The sequence below is a fragment of the Anser brachyrhynchus genome (assembly GCF_964034855.1).
Source record: "Anser brachyrhynchus genome assembly, chromosome: 2".
In the NCBI taxonomy this organism is placed as follows: Eukaryota; Metazoa; Chordata; class Aves; order Anseriformes; family Anatidae; genus Anser; species Anser brachyrhynchus.
Genome location: NC_137695.1, coordinates 140,512,401 through 140,536,657, shown reverse-complemented (window position 1 = coordinate 140,536,657; position 24,257 = coordinate 140,512,401). Strand labels below are relative to the sequence as shown.

Here is a 24,257-nt window from a genome sequence, read left to right as displayed (position 1 = left end):
CCTTAGGCACGTAACTGGGAGATGGGGGGTCCCCAACTGTTCCAAAACTGCTTTCTGACGCGGTTCTGTATCCACGGGCAAAGCAGACCTGCGCTGGGCAGGCTGTGTTCCTGCTGACAGCACTCACGTTCTCTTTCCACTGAATATCCTTGCACGGAATCAAGAACATCCCCTTCCTAAAATAAAACTATCCTTAGTATTCAGCTGTGGAAGCATGAAATACACAAATGGATGTAAAGCTTACTAAAGGATAAGAAGGGGTGACACGTAGAAGGCATAACTGGAATTACTGGCAAGTTGAAATCACAGAATCATGATTGTGACAGACCAAAATTCCCAATAGCGTACAATAAAAACTGGGGTTTTGTTTCTGTGAGACTGCTTTTTTGCCCTATGACAATCTTCACCGTCTGTTAATGTTATTCATAGATGAGACTTTGTACCCAGTAGTACTCATCCTCACCCCAGGCTTCTGATCGACTCACCCTGGCACCATCTGTCTATGTTTGTTCTGAGTCCAAGATACTCCAGGAGCCACATCACTATGAATTTACTTCAACTTTCTCTCTATACAGATCATAATCAGAAAAACATCTTTAGGAGATAAGTGAATTTCCTTCTTCTGTAAAATCAATAGTGCTGTTACTATGATCACAGAAGGCCAGCCAAGAGAGCACATGCAAAAGCAAATGGGGACGATTATATTGAAAAATTAGAAAGATCTACTCATCTACAAAATAAAGGGCTGTTTGCTGATTTCATTGATACAAATGCTTGGAGGACCATGCTCTTTTCGGACTGTAACTGAGATATTCTGGATACCCACTCGGTCAACCTCAGATCTCTAGAAGCAGACTAGAGCAGGAACTACCATCATGACACAACAAGCTGCGCCTGGTGATGAAGGACAACCATCTCACCTAGTGTTTCTTTCCTGGGCAAATGTGGCAGAGCTCCACATCCTACAGTCAGCCTTTCTAAACCACTCCGCTCCTTTTCTGCCGTAAATAAGGGAGGACAAATTGACACTTCCTTCCTCTAGTCTAGTCTTCTTTCCTCTAGTCTGCCCTTCCAGACCTTTTTGAATAAGGAACAAATACTTCATTTTATTTATATCTAACAAACTGGCCAAACACATAAAAGCATAGAACAGAGAATAAACTCTTCCAAAGCCAAACACAACACTGGTTCACAGCTATCAGTTACACAGAAATGGTATTGAAAGGAGTTGTTAGTTTAGAAGCACGTAACCAACATTTGAACTTTCTCCAGGAAAGCTCTGCAGCTGGGAAGCCTAATTGTATTTCCAGCGTGCCTAATTGTGTTTCCTGACTCCAGGGGACAGGAATTCCCCAGATACTGATGACTGACAGGCCTGGTTCTGCTTTCGACCTGCAAGTAAGCAAAAATACCCAGTTATGTGAAACTTAGCATGAAAATCAACCACTGTTTCTCCCCTGGTATCATTAGCAGCTGGAAGTGCTCGATACTTCACAGTAGCACTCAGCACTACCTGCACCCAGGTCATTTGCAGAAGTCATTTGCACAGGTGTAAAGTGCCCTCAGTATGTGCGTGCATTCAGTAACAAACATTAAGGTGTAGGGCTTAAACCACACAGCCAGCCTTTGTGAAGCACCAAACATCTTCCAGTGCCAATGAAACCAGGTGGAGTTAAAAGGTACCCAACATTTCTAGTGCTACTGTCACTAACTTAGAGTGTTTTAAAACCTGCTTTCTTGTTCTGATATTGTTTATTGGTTCATGAACCTGATTCTTTTTTCAGAATTTTATGCAACCTTTTGAGGATAGTTACACAGTTATGATGTTAGAATTGATTCATCCACGACGATTAAATCTTTCCCTTCTACTGAATATTTAACCAACATTGTTCATGGTGTGCTTTTCACATCTTAAGATCAATCATACATGATAGAAAGAGCAAATAGTGTTTATTGCTTTAAGAACAAGCTGCACCTTTGGTGCAAAAAAAAAAGAAATATTCAGAATCCTTTGTATCTCAAATTAGCACTCATTAAAACTACCCTTTTGAAAGCCTTTTTATGACACCAATTGCTGCTTATTTAAGAGGACTGATACAATTGATAATTTTAAAACTTCAGTATAGACAGATTATAAAACTTGGTCTGATTTAAGTCATTATTGAAAATACTATAACCATTACTATCTGGTCTTGTAGCAGGATCAGAAGTTCTTAACCAACTTATCGTTATGCCTTCAGATCATACACCAGAGACAGTCCAGATGTACCATACAGATCTCTCCTCTAAGTTTCAGGCTGTGATTCTCTCTATGCAGAAATGCTGTGCAATTGCTGAGCTCCCAAACTTTCCTTCAGTTTCAGGCACGGGTAGTGCAAGTTCCATATGATAAATTTTTTGTTCTGTATTCCCAATGGGAATAATGAATCAGCAACGAAAACTTAATGGAGGACAAAGAATAACTTAAGGCATGCCATGTAATGTAGATAATGTAAATCCTGCTGAAATTCAGGCTTTGGTATTTGTTATGTTCAAAAGGAGAATCATGAACCTGGGCACTATTCATCAGTGATTCCTGTATTCTTTATTTTCTGCCCAAGTATCAAATCACAAATTCTCCCAGCATGAAGAGAAATCCAAGAGTAGCAAAATGCTTACAGTATTTTGTGTCAATCTGTAAGTAAAACATAAGAAGCAGAAGACATTCTCTTTTTCTTTTCTTGTGCTTAGTCTCTGACAAGTTGTCTCCAGGAATGTGACTAAAAGATTATTTTAAGAAAATAGCAGCTTCATAAGAAAGCTAAAAATATCTTGATTATGACAATATTTCTTTGTTAAGAAATGGTTAACAAAAAGATAATTTTCTAACTGTGGATTTTCCTCCAATCTGAGACTAATAGAGATATATATCATGAATGTTTATTTAAAAATTAAGACATAATCCATGAAAAATATTCTCTATATTGGGTATTGAATACTCACTCCTGAATAAAACTCCAGATGTTTCTATAGCATAAATCTGTTTTTGCAACGCTTAATAATTGCCTACATTTCCATATATGCTCTTTGCTGAAATTGAGTCTGCCCTTTGTGAAATCGAAGCCTTTTTAAATATTTCCAGAGAGTTTTAGTCAGACTACTTCAGCAAAACCAGCCACTCTTTTACCAGCCCTGACAGATACAAAAGAGGACATAAAGGAGTAGGTATCTGTAATGGAATGAAAATTGCATGGGAACACAGAAGCATATTAGAGGAGGAAAATAAAAATGTAAGTGATGGATATTCACTTGTTTCAAATGCGCGCGAGGGAATTTGCTCACTTAGCATCAGAGATGAGCAGGATAGGCCATATACCGACAGCCACATTTAAACATGTTGTTACACATATAAATGATCATTTGCAGTCTAAAATGGTCATGAACATTTGGGAAAGTAATGTTCCAATTTTATTTGGCAAGTCAAAAACATTTTGTTCTGTTTGGGGATCATGATAAAAACAGATGTCTTGGAACTAGCAATATTCCAAGTATAATAAGGTTCACACCACTTCTACCCACAAAAGGTAGTTTTCTCTGTCATTTTCAAGGAAAAAGATTTTAAATTATTAAGAATAATGCATAGGCAGTAGAGTGCAGCAGCTGAGATACAATCCTCTCTAGAAGGTTTGACCTTCCTAAGATTTGGTACACATCATATATACTGAACTTGCTGTATGACCTTTACCATCAGTTCTTTAGAGAACAAAATGCCCAAATCTTCTCTGAAAAAAATGAAAATATCCATTATGGTTATACTCAGTGCCAAAATAAGTGGATAGCTTCCCCATCTTGCAAGAATCCCTTTTGCCACTGTCACGAAGGCAGGTGCCATTGGAGACTGGGCTCGGTGACTCAGCTGCGTGCTTAACATGCTTCCCTCTTATTATAGTGAGATTACCACTCCTGTCTTGTTTCAGTCAAGCTTAAGCCAGCATTTTCTAAATGTATTTGCTTATCTCATTCAGACAACCTGTCATCCCTCTAGGGGTACTGTCCATTTCTTTTGGAAAGCAGCTCAAAGCAGGATGTTGTCAGCATATTAGTAGCACCACAGACCATGAGATCCAAAAACTCTGAGAAATTCCAAAAAATATAAGAGAAAATCTTCTCATATAAAGCTTTCTGGAGCTGCTTTACTGATGTTACAAAATACTGCAGTCTGTGCGGCCTAGGTAGCAATGGGTTTATTTAAACCTTATGCATATACATATGGAAACATTCTGTTCTTAGTCATACTAATTTTTTTATTATTATTATTGTGCAGAACACAAAATAGCTTGAGATTTTAATACACTATTTAGCTAACATAGCTTCATTTCAGCTCTACTTTATTTAAAAGAACAATTATTTTCCTTTCTTATTATTTATCTATCATCTTATAGAGTGAAGTATATACATTGGGATTATCCCATTTGGGGGGAGGAGGGGCGTCACTTTTTCTTTGCCCATAATGCTAACTGCTGACCAACTAAATATTTTTGGTTTTGTTCTTCTCTTTCTATTTGCAAGACCATTTCTCCTTTTAACCCTGGATCCTCAGGGAATTCCTTATTATGACACACCACCTGGCTTTTGTTTAAAGATTACTTTTTTTTCTTCCATGAATAGGTATTTTCCCAAACAACAGGTTCCTCACATTGTCGCTGAGTGTTTTTTAATTCCTCAATTAATAACATTTAATTTATCAAAAATGTGAAATCTAGTTTCTTTGAACATTCTGTGGGTTTTGTATGCAAAATTACATTTTGCGTGTTAAAACTAAAACAGACAAGTTGGATTCAAAGTTAAATCCAGAAAAATATATTTCTTATGATCACATCTATCTGTCCCTAACATGTTCAGCTCTGCCTTTTGATAAAACCAAAACCCACCATATTCATTACTATTATCTTGGCATCACTAATAATGTGAACAATACAACCAACATAAATAAGGCTTTCTTACATTAAATATTAGGAGGAAAAAATCTGATATGAGGTCTAGGGCATCTTTACAAGTCAGTCAATTGTAACTTTATGCTAAAAGTGGTAATTTTTACCAGTCTCATGACAGTAGTGGTCATGATCAGTCATTAGAACCACACAGCAGAAGTTGCTGAGTTACCTCATATTGACTTTATTTGAAGACAAAAACAGTTTTATAGTTAAAAAGGTATTTGGGAGATTTATAATATTTGACTTTGAGATAGCTCGATAGCTACAATCTCGGAATCTTTTTTTTTTTAATACCATAAATTATACTTTTATTTTCAGCTCATTTACTCTCAGTTTTCTCTCCATCTTCCTGTCTGAGAAAATAAACACAGTAGAGTGCTAGACTTCTCACGACTCCAATTTCACAAGTGTATTGGCTGCACAGATATATTTTTCTCTTTAAGAAAAATATTCCTTCAAGTGGAATGTGCTATTTTCAACAGGTTCTATTAAAAACCATACTGAACAGCAACTACACAGACTGCAAATAAACCTGCTGACTATATATAGTGTAACTTTCATTGAACAGTTTTTTATGTGGGCTTGCTATCACACTTGCAGCAGTCAATATGATGAAATTCAAAGCTACCTAGTGTTTGGTAGCCATATTGTTGACATAGGAAATTTAGAATACAAAAATAATGATCCATGGATTTATGATAAATATTTGAGAAATGCCAATGTATTTTAACTTGAATTCATTAGATATTCTAATAAATGGAGCGATCCTTTCAGAAATTGCTTTATTTCAGACACTGACTAAAATATCCACTAGGTATTAATGGCATGATGCTCAACAAAGGAAAATGCTGGGTTCTGTACCTGGGATGGAGGAAAATGGCTGGAAAGTAGCTCAGCAGGAAGGGATCTCTGGATGCTGGTCAACAGCAGGCTCAACAAGAGCCTGCGTTGTGCCCTGGCAGCCAAGAGAGCAAACTGTATTCTGGGATGCACTAAACGCGGCACAGCCAGCAAGCCTAGAGAGGTGATTATTCCACTATGTTTAGCACTGGTGTGGCCTCACCTTGGTTATTGTGTGCAGTTTTGGGCTCCACAATATAGTCCTATAAGGAGAGGCTGAGAACGCTTGCGTTGTCTGGTCAGGAGAAGAGGGGGACGAGAGGCGACCTCACAGCTCTCTGCAGCCTCCTGAGGAGGGGAAGCACAGAGCGAGGTGCCGGCCTCTGCTCCCTGGGAAGTGATGACAGGATGCACAGGAACGGCACAGAGCTACCAGGAGTGGTTCAGACTGGACATCAGGAGAAATTTCCTTACTGTGAGGGTAGTCAAACACTGGGACAGGTTTCCTAGAGAGGTGGCTGATGCCCCGTGGCTGTCAGTGTTCAAGAGGCTTTTGGATGATGCCCTTAATAATTAGTTTTAACTTTCATGGGGAAAGCAATAAACAAAAAAATAAAAATCTTTTGAGTATTTGGATCTCTTTAAGCAGTAAATGTTAAGAAACTTTCTTTCCTAAGCCATTGTAGTATCTAAGGAATTATATAACACAAGAAGGACTCCCCCAATAAAATTAATAGGCAGCAGGTTCAAAGCAGACAGAAGGTCACAACTCTCCTATACAACACCTAATTAAATTGCAGAATTCATTTCACCAACTTCTGAAGCCAAAAATATAAATAGATTTCAAATGGGACTGAAAATGCTTATGGCAGAGAGATTCGTAATGGCTATGAAATAAATGCAGCAATATGCACGCAGCCTTCACCTCAGGAAACCACTACAACACAGCCAAGTGGCTGTACCAGAATTACTCTCTGCATGCCCTGCTCCATATGTGAGTTCTTAAATATCCATTGCTGGGCATTGCCAATACAGATTATGGGAATACCTCTATTTTGATCGGAGCTTAGTGCAACTAAATAACTTTCCAGGGTCCTTACAAAAAATATACAAACTCTAAGTCAAAAGGTTATGCACAAAGAACATCAGCAAGTCCTAATGAAGAAAAATCCATATATAGCTTTTACAAAATACGTACTATATATATGTGAAGAAACAAAACCTGACGGGCTAATTGTTGAGCAATTGCTCAACAGTTGAAGCAGTTTCTTCAGAGGGCAGCTATGGATTTCTACTCTGTAAGGATGCCAACATGGAAAGACCTTGAACAGTGCAGGTAAAACTCATGATGAAGTACACAGGAGCTGGAGATAAAAATATTCTTTATCAAGGAAGACCAGATATGCAAGACCACTCTCAATATTGAACCTTTGATCCATCATGACAGCTGGGACAAATGCCCAAAGACTGCAGGAAAGCAAATGTCACTCCTGCCTTCAGGAAAGGCACAAAAGAGGGCCCAGGGAAAGTACAGGCCGGGCAGCCTCACCTCTGCCTCCGGGAAGCTGATGGAACGGCTCATCCTGGAAACCACTGAGTAGTCAGTGTGGATTCACCAGAGGAAGTCATACTTGACCAACTTAATGAACTTCTGTGATGAAATGAGTGGCTTAATAGATAGGAGGAGAGCAATGGATATCATCTACTTTGTCTCCGGGAAGACTTTCGACCCCATCTGCCCACAAGATTCTCACAGAGAAGTTGATGAACTGTGGGCTGGATGAACTGATGCAATGTGGATTGACACAAAACTGGGAAGAGTGGCAGATACACCAGAGGGACCTAGACTGGCTGGAGAAATGGGCTGACAGGAACCTCATGAAGTTCAATGAGGGGAAATGCAAAGTCCTGCACCTGGAGAAGAACAACCCCATGTACCAGCACAGGCTGGACCCCACCCAGCTGAAAAGCAGCTTGGCAGAAAAGGACCTGGAGCTCCTGATGGACAGCAAGTTGAACAGGAGCCAACAACGTGTACCCTTGGGGCAAAGAAGGTCAGTGGTATTCAGGGCTGTATTAAGCAAAGTATCGCCAGGAAGTCAAGTGAGATGATCCTTCCCCACTGCTCAGTCCTGGTGAGGCCACACCTGGAGTAGCGTCCAGTTCTGGGCTCCCCGGTACAACAGAGACCTGGGCATACTGGAGTGAGCCCAGCAAAGCATAACAAAGATGATAAAGGGACTGGAGCACACGGTATGAGAAAAGGATGAGAGAGCTGGGTCTGTTCAGCCTGGAGAAGAAGAGGTTCAAGGAGGTTCTCATCAATGTCTATAAATACCTGAGGGGAGGGCGCGAAGAGGACAGAGGCAGGCTCTCTTCTGTGGTGCCCAGTGCCAGGACAGGAGGCAATAGGCACAAACCGTACCACAAGAGGCTACATTTAAACATCAGGAAGCACTTAACTGTGAGTGTGACTGGGCACAAGAAGGTTTCCCAACAAGGTTGTGGAGTCTCCCTCCTTGGAGACTGATGTTCAAAAACCGTCTGGACGTGGTCCTGGGCAAGTGACTCTAGGTGACCCTGCTTGAGCAGGGCAGGTTGGACAAGACATCCAGAGGGAACTTTAAACCTCAAATATTCTGTGGTTCTGTGATAAACAATTCATGTCCAAAGGATGTCAAACTATTCCTGCCTCAAAAATACTTTGAGAGCAAAACGGAATTTCATAACATGATACCTTACATTCTCAACCACTAGCATGATTCCTTCTCTGCCTTCTCACACATTTTGTCCTCCCCAGATTAACTGTAAATAAGTTTTCCATCACTGAAATTGGACAGCCAGACGTATCTTAAAATCCATTACAGACTCAGATACTGGCAGTGATCTCAAGTGGAAAATGTGCAGACATTTATAGATAGTGGTAAAAATGTCTTCAGGCATACAGACTTCTGTGTCTTACAATGATCCCCGAGTACAACAGTTCTCTGCAATCCATTAAAGTCAGAAAAAGAAATTAAATAAAAAAGTTGCACTATTAATATTTCTGTTCTATTTTTCTCTGTGAAAGTTTAAAATAATCACAAAAATAAATCATGTTCATTAATAAATCAATGATATGATATGAACACAAATACACAGTGCTGGCAGACACTTTAAAAAGTCACTTAATCCATTCTCTTGTCCTAGTGAGAACCACCTACACTTGGGTCTCTTGTAACAACAGATATTTACCTAGCCAAATCTAAGATTTTCAGTGACAGAGCTTCCACACAAGCCCCAGGCAAACTACTTAAGCATTTTAAGTTTTCGTTCCATTAAAAAGTTTTCCCTACCAAACTGAATTGCTGAATCCTCCCTGGCACAATTTAAGTTTAATTCTTTCTACTTGAACATGAGCAGAATAGAGAGGAGATAAATTTCCTTCCAAACTACGACAACTTTCTGCATAATTAAAGATTTGTTCATCTCCTTCATCCCCTGGGATTTTCTCTCCAGTAGGCTAAACCATCTCATATGTTTCAACCTTTCTTTATACATGCCATATTATTTAGACATATGACTAATCTTTCTTATTGCTCTCCAATGAACACTAACCACTCCACATCATTTTTGAAATACAGTTTCCAAAACAGAGCACACTATTCCAGGTGAGACGTTACCAAAGCTTAGCAGAGTGAAAACATTTCTTCACAGAGAATCTGGGCTTATTGTGTATACATCCCATTATGCCATTTACATCCTTCACAAATACTGACGCTTCCTCAGCTAACATACTATTATGGCTCCCAGATTCTCTGTCAAAGAACTTCTAGTTAGACAGTTTTTTTTCCATACTAGGTCAACTGCATAAACTATCCCTACCTAACTAAACTACCTTACATTCATCCTGCTGAATAGTATCAGACCTCTATTGCATGGCACCATAACACCATAACCATAGCTTGTTTTTATTCAGGATATTTTTGGAATATAACCCTGCTATTAAATATCATACTTCTCAGATGCCTTGTGGCATCTGTAAATTCAATGAGTTTACAGCATAGTTCATTTCCTAGTTATCTAATAAAAACACTGAAGAAAATTGTTTCCCCAGAAATGGCTGTTCAAAAAAAATCCTTCCATTATAACAGTAATTTTCACAGTATTTATAAAGTGGTTTTTCAGCAACTATAACTCGGTCATTTACATTAAGAACAGTATTTTGTTTCTTCAAAGCTACATGCTTCACATGTACAATACTGGTAACCAGAACAAACTGTGATGCATTGAGGAGATTAAGAATACAAAGGAGATGCTGGGAACAAAATTTAATATTGCAAATACCTAACCATAATCAATAAAGAAAAACTCCACTACTAGTAATATACACAATTTAGTAAGAAATTCAGTGAGGAAATAAGACCCAGAGCTCAAAATAATACATTGCCTTACAGAATATCAATTTTATGGCCTATTTCTCTGTTCAATTTTGTCAAAATTTCTGTGTATTTTCAAAAAAATAATTAACTGTTTTCATGCCCTGTATGAAACTCCACTTAAATACACATATTTAAAAATAAACTAAAACTGATTCTGCCTGAAATATAATTAATAACAAATAATATGCATGTCTTAAACCACTTACACAGGGGTTCAAAAGCAAACATTTATTTTGTAATGTGAAGTTATAAAACAATCCGTTTAAGAAGAAAATACATAACCATTTAAAGTTCAAATAATATCAGATGTCACATTTAAAAATCTTAAAATTTGATATATTTTTTTAGTTTCTCATTATGAAAAGAATATTTTCAGCTTCATGCTTTAAGTTCTACTCTAAGACTGAATGTCCTAGCTTTGCCAGTTCCTGTTAAATCATAACATTTTCAGACTGAAAGAAAAGTAAAGTTTTTCACACAGCTTTCATACTGGCTTAGCACTGTAGAGGGTCCATGGATGAAATAATGGCCCCATCAAAGTCAAAACTCCCCTGAATTTTGACAGAACCAAAATTTCACCTTATATCTGCTAAAGTTTTGAAACTTTACAGATATTTTAGAAGCATGAAAAAATGAAATGACATTTTCCTGGTCCTTTAAGAGCTCTTCATATTATACAGATTTGTATAGCATTCTATGCATGATCACTACCACAAATACCATGCATGTACATAGATATGCTATGTATAATACAACATGTCTTACCATTCAAGCTCCGCATGCACAGAAAACGCATCACTGAGAGTTTCACGTATGGAGCATTTCCAGAAAAAGGCAAATGGAGCAGTAGTATTTCCTCAGATTGTTTTCTAATTTAATTTCACTTAAATTACTGTTAAAAATGTCAAAGTTGATTTTCAAGTTTTCCCTTTGCCAATAAGGGTTGGAAAGCAAACAGTGTCAGCTTGTAAAATGCCTTCAGCAGGATGTTCTACATGGGCAGTTCTTATAAACCTACTCTTCAGTATGTTTTAATGCTATACAGACATTACTTAGTCTACAGAGAGCAGCTTACTTACGTCTGGGGCTCCTTTTCATTTTGCTGTTTTTGCTGTGGTTGAAGAACGTTATTTACCAGCTCAGTGATCCCACTAAAGGGAAACCACCTGTTTAAATAAGCAAATAATGTGACTGAATAACCAATAAAACCACACTAATTCAAATGTTTTCTTATCCAATGATAATAGAAAATATACAGGCGGAAAAGCTAGAGCCAATGGGAATGCTAGCTGCAATACTAAATCAGCCACTAAGGGGGTAAGGGAAACAAAGTTTTACAGTTAACCAGTTCACAAGCAGGCAGCAAGAACCTACATCCAACCAAGATGTGGATGAAGTAAGAAGCTGCAGGCAGCTCTCTTACAAGCCAGTCAGGAAGCAGATGGCAAACTAACTGCAGCCTATCAGGTATTAGGGTAAGCTAATACCATCAAAGGTGCAGAAAGCAGAACATGGCAAAGGTAGAAAAGTCAAGCCTACTGCACTTTTAAGATATTTTACTTACTGTGTCGGCTGTGGTTTTTGCTCTTCTTTGACCCTAAAAAGATAAGTTTGCACAACTGAGTGCAACATGCTGTAAAACAACTACTCTGAAGTTTTATAAGCTGTATCAAATCAGTAGGAAAAAAAATCTTACCCTGAGTTAAAAGGAATTCCCTTAATATTTGTTGGGTATTTATAATAAATGGGTATTCCTTGCTTATTTCCATTTAGGATTAAAACTGGGGAAAGCCAAATATCTAAAACTTCTTGTTACAAAATTAGATCGGTGTGGTTTCCCCTAACTAGCTTCCAATTCTTTGGACAGAATACCATGTCAGAACATTTCCAGCAATACATTCAGCTATAAATGCAAAGGAAGGTGTTTTGATTATCTTAACTATAATCTATTTTCTAGATTTTTATTTTACAATCAAATTACCTATCATAATTCAAGGTGAATTTAAAACACGTAACATCATTTAAAATGCACCACCCTAAACTAACAGGTTAAAGGAAATTCTTCTCTATATTTATTAAACTACAATTATGTCAGCGTCTGTAGACAACGTAACTCTAATAACTAAGGAGGGAAGACTAAGGAACTTGACTCTGAGTGAAGTTTACTTTTACTTGCTGGAAGAAACACTTAGATAATACATACAGTAAGTCTGCATAGTACTGATTAGCGTTTGTCCATCATCTTCAGGAAAACATTGTATCTGAAATACATGCTTTAATTTGAGTAAGCAAGGCAATGTCCTATGCAATTCCTCTCCACCAAGTCCAAGAATAGAGATGTGTACTCATAGGAAATATTTACATCTCTCTGATATTTACTCTCTCTCTAATTGCACCTGTATGTCCTAAATATCAAGTTAGGCTCCAGCTTCCCTTTACATTCAATGAAACCAAACAGGTTCCTAAATAGATGTCCTGAATGTCCCTCTGGAGAAGCCCTTACTTAGCAAAGAGGGGAGTGCAGGCTCATAATTTAAGCAGATGCTTAACTTCAGATAAAAGACTAAAGCTCACAAAAACAGCTTCACATCTCCTCCTCCATATGATATGTCACTGTGACTACTCCTATAAACAGGGTTCAGTGACTAGACAAGAACTAAATAAGGGAAGTGGACACTGATACACTAAAAATTTTGAAAAAACAAAATTTAGTACAGAAAGAGAAAACTGAACATGCAGCACACAGTAAACAGTCCTGTAGCACGGCTTGCCTTTTCAGCATTTTAGAAAATTATAGTGAAAAAAAAATGTTCCAGTACAAAACCAAAAAACGCACGCAGATACATTTTGAAGTTAAGAAATATGGAAATAAAAATCGCTCATGCAGTTGCAATTCCACTCCACCATGCATCTTAACTGCACTATTATCTTTCACCGTGAGATTCCATACTGTTTTATCCACACAAAAACCAATGGGAATTGGCATCTGTACCTTCTGTACTAGGCAGCTTAAGACATTTTAGAGCCTCCAACTTTAAGGGCCTGAAAGCTCTATTTGGTAAACTGTGAGAAGGAAGTGCCACTGGACAAAGAAAACTGAAAATATATTTCCTCCATTGTTCCTTATATTCCTCTCAATACATGGCTACCAAACATATTTTCTAGACACTTAAATTACTATTTCATTTTGAAATTTTCCATTGAAGTAAACAAATGAAATATGAATGTTTCACATATTAAGATTACAACCAACATCCTTCCTTTGGACTGGAACCATGGTCATTTTTGTAACATGCAGAACTGAGACCGAAATAGAGTGAGATCATAATTTGCAGTAACGCACACTTCTTCAGAGAGCTCCATTTGAAATCTTTGTGTTTTTTTTTTTCCAAGAGGATTTAGCATCTTTACATAATTGTGTATGTTCAGTGACTTCAACTGCAGCTGCAAATCCTTTGTATTTTTGAAAATCTAACAATCAGATTTTGAATTAAGAAGCATTAAATAAAGAAACATTTCCCATTAGTAGCCACCTTGAAAATCTGCATTTAAAATGGTTTTCCCCTCATTTTATAGGAGCATTGGGTTCTAAGTCAGGATATAAATGGCTTCCGCAATTCAAAATGTATCTCCTCCGAAATACTCTTTTCTCCTACAATTCTGTGTCTCGTCCACTGTACACTTTCCAACACTGCAGTTACGTGAGGACAAGAGCCTCTATTATTATATAACGATGACGCATCCTTGAGTACTATCCACATACCCTTTAGTCCTTTGATTAGGCAATGATCTTTCTTGACTTTCTAACAACAATGGAGGGGAAGATATAATTTGAAATGAAATTATTAAAAATATCTATTGAAAAAACAGATTCTACCATATGAAGTTAAGCTCATATTGACCTTGTGGGCCAACAGGCATGGACCCTTTGGGTGTACAGCACAGACATTTCTCATTCGAGGTCAGGGAATAGATTGAGATTCTGCACCCAAGTCAGCAAGCCAGAGGGAAAGGCCTGCTAATCTCTTTCCAAATGACTCTTCAATCAGACAAATTAGGAGTAGAAGCTGCAGTAACTCATAGAAATATTAATGTATTTAGATGAAATACAAGGAATGTGTTTTAACACAGTGGTGGTTTAAATAGTTTTTTTTAGACAACAGAGGACTCATGAGACTCCAGATTCTTAAATCCTGACTACATACTACACATGGCGTTGTCCTTCCTTCAGTTACAAGAAGTGCCTTGTGTTTTACTAGGGAGTGTGCTCCCAGATTTCCCACATATAAATTGCTTTTTCCCATCCTTTCAAAAATCAGCAACTAATAATTCCTTACAAGAATTGGATTAACATGTCAAATATATATATATATATCCATTTACTCATCAGACCAACTGAGAAATACCGAACTGTGTAACTGCATTCCGCTTCTTGCAGACTACATCTTAATTTTGCCTTCCCACATCTTTTCAATCTGCCTTCTAGAAACTTCACCAAGAAGGATGCCAGTTCTAGTTATTGACTAGAAACAATTTCCAATAAATACCTGTTTACTAAGACCACCAGCAGGCTGCAGACAATGTGATCAACAGTGACTGGGACAGTGCATTCCAACAGCGCAAAACATTAAGTAATTCTCTACCTATTTTCAAGTTTGATGAAAATTTCTGTCCCTACAGGAATTCAATCAACACTGTGTACAAACACCACATTAATTCTGAAACATTGAAAGAATCTGAAACCTTTATCAGTTCACAACTTACTTTGCACAGATCATAATTCCGTATCCTGCATCATCTGATTCACTTTAAAACAAGCCAATATTTTTCTGCTTGCCAACAATAAAAATTTTTTGCACTTTGCAAGTGTAAAAGTGTTTAAGTTGTCTGGAACCTCTGCACTTTGAAACATTCACAGTACCAATCCTCTTGTGCTCTTCTGCAGGCCTACACAGTGCAAGTGCCAGACCCTTTGACCTCCTGAAGGCACCAGTATCATTACGTTAGACCTCAAGTCTCATTCAACACTAAGTTTCCTCAAAGGTCATGGCTAGTCCCATTGGTAGAGAGAACGAATAGGAGGACAGAACAGAAAGGTGAGGGAAGAGAACAAGAACAACAGAAGCAGGATAAGTTGTGAAGGTATCGAAAATAACACAATTTTCCTCAGCCCTATAAAATCTTAATAATTTTCTATTCTTCAATCTACTGCTATCACTAAAAGCACTTACCTAAAATCTATTGTGCCAAAACCATACAGGATTCTTCCCAAAAGATGTGTTGGTAAACTAACAAGTACTCTGTCATCAGATTTCTCCTCTACTTTTATATACTTTGGTGCATAGCCACAAAATCACGTGGGTAGAATTCAGGTGCCTACATCCACGATAATGACCCATAAAATATGGCCCATACCTTCCAGATATGTGAAATTAAACAGGTACCTAGTTCTTCTCCCGTGAAGCCTGGGGATATGCAGATTTCAGAACCAGCCGTCCTTGCCAGGAATAAACATCTATGTCAAACACAACATTCAGATTTGCCAGCCACGGACCTACAGGCACACGGAGATCGGATCAGCAGGAACAGTCTGAGCGTACCTCGTGTCTCCTGAAAGACCGGGAGACGCACAAGGCATGTAACACACCACCTCGCTTCGGTTTCAAACGTTACAGGCCAGTAGTTGGGCGCCTTTGCTCAGCGGCAGGAGAGCAGCTTCTTGTGCTCTCCTCGGCCTGAGGGAATCACGAGCACGCCCCTCATCTTCCCACCACCTCAGCGAGGTTAGATGAGGCTACACCAGGACAGAAGGGTTTTTCTAGCCCTTTTGCTGAGAGGGCTGGAAATACAAACCTACCTCTTGTTTGGAATTCTGACTTCCCTCCTCCGGGGAGGTAAATACCAAAGTATTTATTATTAAAATTCATGTTGTAATTGATGTTGACTCACTTTAATTAAGTCGTTGATGCTTTTACAGTAGCTATTTTCATTCAACGTATTGCCTGTGAAGTCCAGCAAATGGGACACTGGCAGGAAATTTTAAGTTTGGGGAACAGAGCCTAATAGCCCAAAACTCAATGCAGAATATATGTAGTCTCCATGAGAAATGCACGTTACACCAAACTTGATTAAGAATTAAGATGAGATTAAATATTAATGCACAGAACTATCTCGTTTTCCCAAAGCAAATCGCCCAGGAACAACGAGGGACGGTCTCAGTTCTATAAAAAAGCACCTTCCCGTCTCGCTTCCCCTGCAGATACAATACTGACACTGACCCCAGCCGCGCTCACAGAAAAGAAGTAGAGAATAGTTGGGTGAAGACTGCAGAAATAATTGTCTCAAATATAGATTTCTAGTTATGCACACACAAAAAAATCTGGAAGAGCAGTATCATTCAAATAAACACAACAGCATGAATGCCAACTCCTTGACACCCACATACACTATAAAGGGAATTTAACTTAATACTGCCCTCAGGTTCTGCATTTGTTCTTCGCATTCCAGATCCTGCTATCACAGACAACAGTAAAGAGCCAGCAGCTAGCTCAAAAGTCAAGATGCCAACACACAGGCTTCAACAGACATATTTGCTGTCTTCACTAATTCTCTCCGATTATTAACAGATTTCAACTATTCCAAAAACATTTGATAACCAGAAAATGTCTTCTCAATGCAAGCATACTGAAATGCACAGACTACAGACAAAACTGTAAGTTCAGTTTATGGATTTTACGTTAGATACTGCTATTTCTTGCACAGCTGTCTGAAAAATGGACATACTGCTAATTGGCAGGACTACTGTAACTGTAAATCCCCAATAACGTATTCTGAATATCTCCATGAAACTTTCCACAGATTAAAATGCAATTACTAACTGAGTACATTCCAGCGATCTTCGAAAAAATAAAGCATTACCCAACATGAACTGGGCTGAAGATGGCGTGGAAGGTGAAAAAGAAAGCAAAAGCAAATGATTTCACACTCTTCATCGCGTTAAAAAATTCTGATTAAGGTACGGAACTGTCTGTCTTAGGAATCTATACATTCCCATTCTCACAGCACATGAACAGCACAATCTTTAAAAATATTTGCCATCACCAATATTTATGTTATGTAGAAAAAAATCATCCCCAACGTACCTTGGAAAATGACACCAAAAATAAAATAGTATTTAAATAAATAATGATAACATTCTGTTAGCCTTCCCCTCCCGTCCTGCCTCCTGCTCTCTCTGAAAACGGCATAAATGTGTTTAAACCACCCAGGGGATGCCAGTTCCATTGGTCTAACCAGGGACTATGTTGAAAAAGAGGGAGGTCATCTTCTCCATCCACTTCAGAGGTTTCCACCACCACTGTTTCGTGGACTGTAAGGTCCATTAATCCATTTTCCTAGATTTCCTGCTGTGGACTTTTTCTTTTCTTTTTTCAAATCTTTTTAACAGTATCACAGTGATATTCCCTCCACCAAGTGACAAATCAAAAAAAAAAAAAGGGAAAAAAGGGGGGGGGGGATTACTGTGCAGTGATTACCTGCTCACAACTCAAGTCTAAAATCAAGATGCATGATACAGACACTTTGCCTGAATCCACTCTTGACAAAATAGTAAACAAAGCCACAAAGTCAAATATGTGTAAAGTCTGCATTTCCCTTGAAAGAGGGATTTTTTTTTTATTCATTTAGAGAATATAAGTAATTGAGTTAAGAAGGATCGTATTTTGGACAATACAATAATGTCTTTTCAAAGAAAAAATTTTCCTGAAGAAGTGTTCAGGTGATTTTCCTGATGGATTCTGACCTGATCATAACAACAGTATCAGCAGTTTCTGCAAACACAACTTGGACATCAGAAGCTAGGAGGTAATTGAGCATTGGATACTGCTAAAGAAGCAGGTGAAGTTAGATGCTTGGAACAGAAATGGTATCTTTTAACACAGAATAAATTTAAACCCACCTAAATCCTTGCTGAAGTGGTTAAACATCACCTGAGGTCCAAACTGAAGGAATATCTAAAAGTACAAGAGAGACAACAAGAAAACTCCATACACACTTTTTGAATAAGCACAGACCTACAGATGATGCTTTACAGTAGCCCAGACTGCATGAGCTGCCTACAGAACCTCAGATGAAAATCACCAGTAAACACAGTAAATTCCATACAACTAGAACTACTCTGACATTTAGATGATAAATAGAAACGGGATGAATTTATCAAAGGTACGAGACAAACATGTCAAGGTGGAAACATGACAGTAGCATCTTTAGAAAATACATACTAAATGTAGTTTAGTTTTTTGCTATTTGAAAACACAATTTTTGCTATTTGAAAACACAATGCTCAACAACACCATACTTTGCTTTCAAATCGGAGTGGGGAAACTGACAGTAAGTTTTGATTATTTCAAAACCAGCCCAATAAATGAGACGACTTATCTTTGAACATGAATTCCTCAGGGCAAAAATATTTCCTATTACTTGTTTCTGGAGTAAGAGACACTGTTCTATAAATGAATTCAGAAGCTTGTGCATTATGTGGTACAATCCAATCGCTTCCTTACTGCATAACCATAATGAGTTAATAACTAAAAACTACTTTTTTTCCAGGAGCTGTTGGCAGAAGAGCCTTTAGGTATACAGTCATTTTGGAAATTAATCCCTTCAAGACTGGTGACAATAATCTCAAGGAGATTTTCTGAGTTCCTCCTATTCCTTAATAGAAAGCCTCCACATTTCTCCTAGCCCTCTCAGACTTTTTCTTTTCCATAAAAGTCTTGCTATTGAAACCATAAATTGAATGTCTGAATCACAATGAGTACATGAGCAAATGAGCGTAGTACAACTGTAATAATAAATAAGTACTACGCTGAATGGTATCCACTGTGTTATGTGCGGTTCCAATAACTAATTCACGGATCAATGCTCTCTCTTGAAGGTTATCCAAAATTGGAAGCAGGAGGCCTCAACCAGGGAGGTAATATCGAAAGGTCAGTGTTAAAAATCTAGTATTTGTCCAAACCTACCACATTGTTTAAACTGAGCTAATGCAGCTTCTTCCTATAATTAGCAACCGAGAGTATTTTGGTTATCACAGAGCAAGTGGGAATTTGTAACCGTCAGCACTAGAAGTGGTTGCCATGTGGAGCACGCCAGCTGCCTCCCACTTGGGTATCTTGTGTCTGCCGAGGATTTATGAGAAAACTAAGAACAACATGTACGAAAACTAGGAACAGCAAAAATTATAGGGCAATAATTAATATGAAGTTTTGAATGAAGCAAAGTTGTCAAATAGGGGCAATAAAAATAGCTAGAAGACTGTAACATTATTCAACCTGCATAAAGAGGCTTTGAGCAACCTGGTCTGCTGGGAGGTGTCCCTGTCCACAGCAGGGGTGTTGAAATAGACGGGCTTTAAGGTCCCTTCCAACCCAAACTGCTCAATAATTCTATTAACGCAAGAAAATATATTCAGTGAAAAAGTGTCTTCCAATCCTAAAATTCCAGAAGATTTTTATGATTTGTCTCATTTACTAACTTTAGTGAACTAGGAGTTTCACCATTTTGAGCTTCTCAGGGTAAATTATCCATTACTTGGTAGTTGTACCATATATAACAGGTCGAAGATCAGCATTAATGAACATTCAAAATGTAAAATCGAAAATTAGATTGTGTTAGAAAACCAATAAGAGCAAAACAAAGATCCAGTCAATGCACATGAAGGCTGCCATAGGCAGCAGTTAAAAAGAGCAAGCACGTTTTAATGCGTTCTTGAGCCCCACTAAATATTATTTGACTAGAAGTTTACCTATTTACTTTCTAACGGTTCTTTTAAAAAGCAGCTAGTATGATGTAATTCTTTACTAGAATGAATTTCCAAATCCAATTTCAAGCACATGAGACATTAAACTCAAGGAGGTAAGTGGACTCCTTTCTATACCAACAGACTATGTTCCTACAAATACTGATTTTCCTCTCTTTAACAAGCTACATTGTAAGACAATAGTTTAATCATCTAGACAGTAAGACAATAATTTAGTCATCTATCCTGGCAGTATATTTGATAACACTACTGTCTCCCTCACGCAAACTACTTTTCTGTAATCTCAACGCATACACTGAAAAACGTTTGAATTACATACATTAGTAGAATCCAATCTCCTAATGGAGATCAATTTTTGACAGCTAGAATTTTCAGCATATAGCTTACATGCTATCTGAAAAAATCCATATTTGAATTTATCTATTTTTAAACAAAACTGAAGAAAATTCTTATTGCCTTCTATTAATGTTGTTACTTTGAATTCAGCCAAATTTTGAATTAGCTTTCCTTCCTTTTTAAGACCACCTTAACAAACAGTTACTTAGAAAGAAAATATTCCTTCAATACAGTCCTTAAGACAAATACTCCACACTTACACCTCACCTTACTTCCAAAAATTCAGGTTTCACCACATGAGATGTCATGGGTTTTGGCTGGGACAGAGTTAATTTTCTTCATTGATGAAATACATGCATAAATGTATCTCAGTGTAAAACACAAGTTTACAAACCTACTCAAGCTTCATCAAATCTGCAATTTCCAAGCACAATTTGATCAACAGATAACTTTTAACAACTGATAACCAAATAACAATTTAGTTGTTGTTCTACATTTCTTTTTCTTAAAAAGAGAAATAAATGTAATTTAAAATGACTGGGGGGAGAGAGGGACAGAAAGGGATTGTCCTTACTATTTAATTCCATTTAAATGAAAACTTTAAATTATAGTGACATTTTAATTCATCTGAGAGTCTTCTACATTCTTACACACTTGTAGGTATATCTAGACACATGCAAGGCAAAAACACTGTAATTTTTTATATTTTTTTAGCTAGATCCTAAGGATTTTAAAGATATATTTATTACAGTATCTGGATTGCAACTTTCCTTATTTAATGTAATTCCCATTAATTCTATATTGGAAAGATAAGACTTTAAAAAAATACTTAATGTTTCAATCTTTTTTGCAGATAACTGAAATTCTTAGGGATATCATAAAACAAAGTCAAAAGCCTATCTTAAAACTGATACAAAAGCTAGGAAGCTGAAATCAAACAACTGTTTAATCCCCTTTCAGAGCATTAATTGAATTTTACATATTTCAAATATTCTCCAAAAACGATGGCTTTGCAAGTAATAAACATAGAGATGTAACAATGTAAATAGTTTCATTTTTTTAACCAACTACTCCAAAAAGGCAGTTTTCACTAGGTGTTTTTTTTTCCGTCTTCAACAGTAGATGGCATTCCAAGCATCTCCTGCAGAAAGCGCTTTCCTAGCTGCTTGTAATATCACCAGCTGCTACACTGAAATATGCGACCCTGGGCTCAGCTGTTAGCAGGTGAATTAAATAAAAATCCATTTTAACTCTATAAATAATTTGAAATGCATTAGTAATTACTTTGGTCTTGATATTTTATTTTGCCTGTTAAGTAAGAATTTTTTTAACACCATTAGCTGTAGCATATTCACCAGGTGAAAACCACAAGCACTACAAGAGAGACAGTAAGGTAATATTTCTTAGACTATGAGGTCTAACTGCATGAACAGGATCCAAATTTCTTCCAGTCAGAGCCCGGCCAATCCTAGAGAATTGCACAGGAAATAACAGGAACAGAAATCAATATTGTGCATTTGTTCTTGTTTTCAGCCTCTTCAGAATCAGCCTTACAGAGAGCCCCTTCGCAGGGCTGGCTTACAGCTTGCATCCACTCATACCTAAAGCTATGAATAACTATCATATAGCAGTGTTAGCAGTGGAGGTACCTCATCAGTAAGGACAGTGTACTAAATGTTAAATTGCATGAAAAATACCAAAAAAAAAAAGAAACACATCATAGTTTCTGCTACAAAAACAAGATTACAAAGTAAGATTTAAACAGGAAACGAAAAACCAGGACAAGAAAAATAAACAAGAAATACAATAGTAATGCAGTCTCTTATTCCACACATATTCTGTGACAATACTTTCAAATTGATTTTTTTTAATCTAGGAAAGTGTTAGTCTTACTGACACAAACTTTACCGTGACATCTTGTAATAAGAACTGACAATTAAATTGTATATATCTTAGACCTGAACATGTTTAACAGCCAATTTATCAAGTCATTTAGTTTTGCTAATTTGCTATTCGCATAAATCGTGAGAGGTGGATATTACATTATTAAAGAACTTTTAAAATTCTTTATGAGGAAATAATTCCAATATTCTTAAGATTTTTTGTTATAAAATACTGCTCTTTTCCCTGAAAAACAAGAATTAATTGACTAAAAATACAAATGTACATACTTAAAGATTTTAAAACTGATGTTGAAAGAATACTAGAAGTCTTAGAAGAGGAACTGCCTGGGTAAAAGCATTCCAAACATAAACCAACTTGTCTTATTCTTGAAGGAAGTACCGAAAGGAAGGGAGGAAGGGAGGGAGGGAAGGAAGGAAAGAAAGAAAAACTTCTGAAGAACACACTGGTGTGATTAATTTTTAACAATTTTGATTGCTTTGTCCTACAAGTTAAATTCTTTCAAATAGCTTCCATAAGTTAAGGACGTACTAAGCAGAACCTTAAAAGTATTTAAATTATCTGCTATACAAAGTAACGAAAATTGTTTCTTTCAAACTAAGACGTTAGGGCCTCTGAACAGAGTTCCTTAGCCTCTCCAAAACATCTCATTTTAGCTAAGAAATAATTTTAAATGCTAAAGCTGTTTTATTTTTATTAATCTTCATTAATCCCTGCCACATACAAACCCCTGCAGTAGCCAGTGACTGAACCTAACTGAGACATTCCCTGCCCAAGTGACTTATGGTTTTCTTCATCCTCCTATCAGCTTGCAACACCAAAACCTGAGAAGTGTGATGTTTTGGGTCCATTAGGCTTGATGTTTCAGAGTACAATGCAGGTTGATCAATTAGGCACTACTATATTGCAAGACTGTACAGCCATCATATATTTCTTTTGAGGCATCTCCTTCAGCATCTTTTTATATGGCACTCAGCAAGTCACTTTAACAGCCAGTGAAAAAAAATCCTAAATTTAATTTCTCTCAGCATCACTGACACAAGAATGAAACGAGGATCTGATCTGTGTAACTACTGCCATTGCTCAATGAAAGTAAACCACCTACTCTATAGATAGGCACCAGCAAAGAACTCTGGAATCCCAAAGTGAGTGACGTTAAGAAAACAAAAACCGTATGACTATTTAGTAAATTCTGTTTGCTTGTACTCCATTAATTGGAATTCATACGACAACTACTCACTCAAAAGTACTCCTGCAGGCCACCCATCTAACCTCTGAGATCTCATATAAATAGTCAAGGTCAATAAAAGTTGTTCAAACATCTAATTTCATTCTTCTAGTCCAAAAACACATCATAGTGGTTCCTGAAAGTAGTACAGATATTCTTGTAAAAACAAAATTGTCTCCCAGAAAAGGTGAAAAACTTCCATGTCATTACATTTAATAGAGACTTGAATATACACTTTAAGTATAACTGAAACTGTAACACTCTCGTTTTCTGTCTTTCTTCCATTTTTCTCTAAGATTAGCTTTCCTAGTTAAGCTGCAAAAAACCTTCCTACAGTCAGAGTCACAATTAAGTACCTGGGTTGGTAGCCTTTCAGCCTTTCCACCAAGTGTCAATGAAAGTTTTTAGTGTACAATCAAACATCATACTCTAATTAAATAAAACCACAGTATTCTCTCAATGATAAACATTTCAACGTTGACTCAAGAGCTGAACTTCCTGAAAGGACGTGATGTCTCTTACAAGGTTTTATAAAGAAGAAACTGAAGTTTTCCTCCTTTGTTTTCTGTATTTGCTTGAAATAAATTTAGCAACCAATTGAGAACCTAGAAGATGTTCCTCTCCCAAACACAGGTGATATCTGGAACACTCACTGCTTATTTCTAAGAGTAACCAGCTTTAAATTCCAGAAACGTAGAACTGACCACAGTTGGTTAAAGGCATTTGTACGGGGAAGA

General features: G+C 37.3%; 1 protein-coding gene across 37 annotated transcripts in view; it reads right to left on the bottom strand.

Moving 5' to 3' along the window:
• RIMS2 (regulating synaptic membrane exocytosis 2) overlaps positions 1-24,257 on the bottom strand; it is a 462,856-nt gene that overhangs the window by 388,940 nt on the left and 49,659 nt on the right. For 29 of the 37 annotated variants that reach the window (XM_080580660.1, XM_080580642.1, XM_080580653.1 and 26 more), the window contains exons 2-3: positions 11,799-11,831; positions 11,314-11,400 (exon numbers count right to left, since the gene is read on the bottom strand). The exons of the other annotated variants lie outside the window; for them this stretch is intronic. In XM_080580660.1, the coding sequence (XP_080436786.1) occupies positions 11,314-11,400; positions 11,799-11,831 (120 nt within the window). The remainder of the gene's footprint in view (positions 1-11,313; positions 11,401-11,798; positions 11,832-24,257) is intronic. 37 annotated transcript variants of the gene reach the window in all.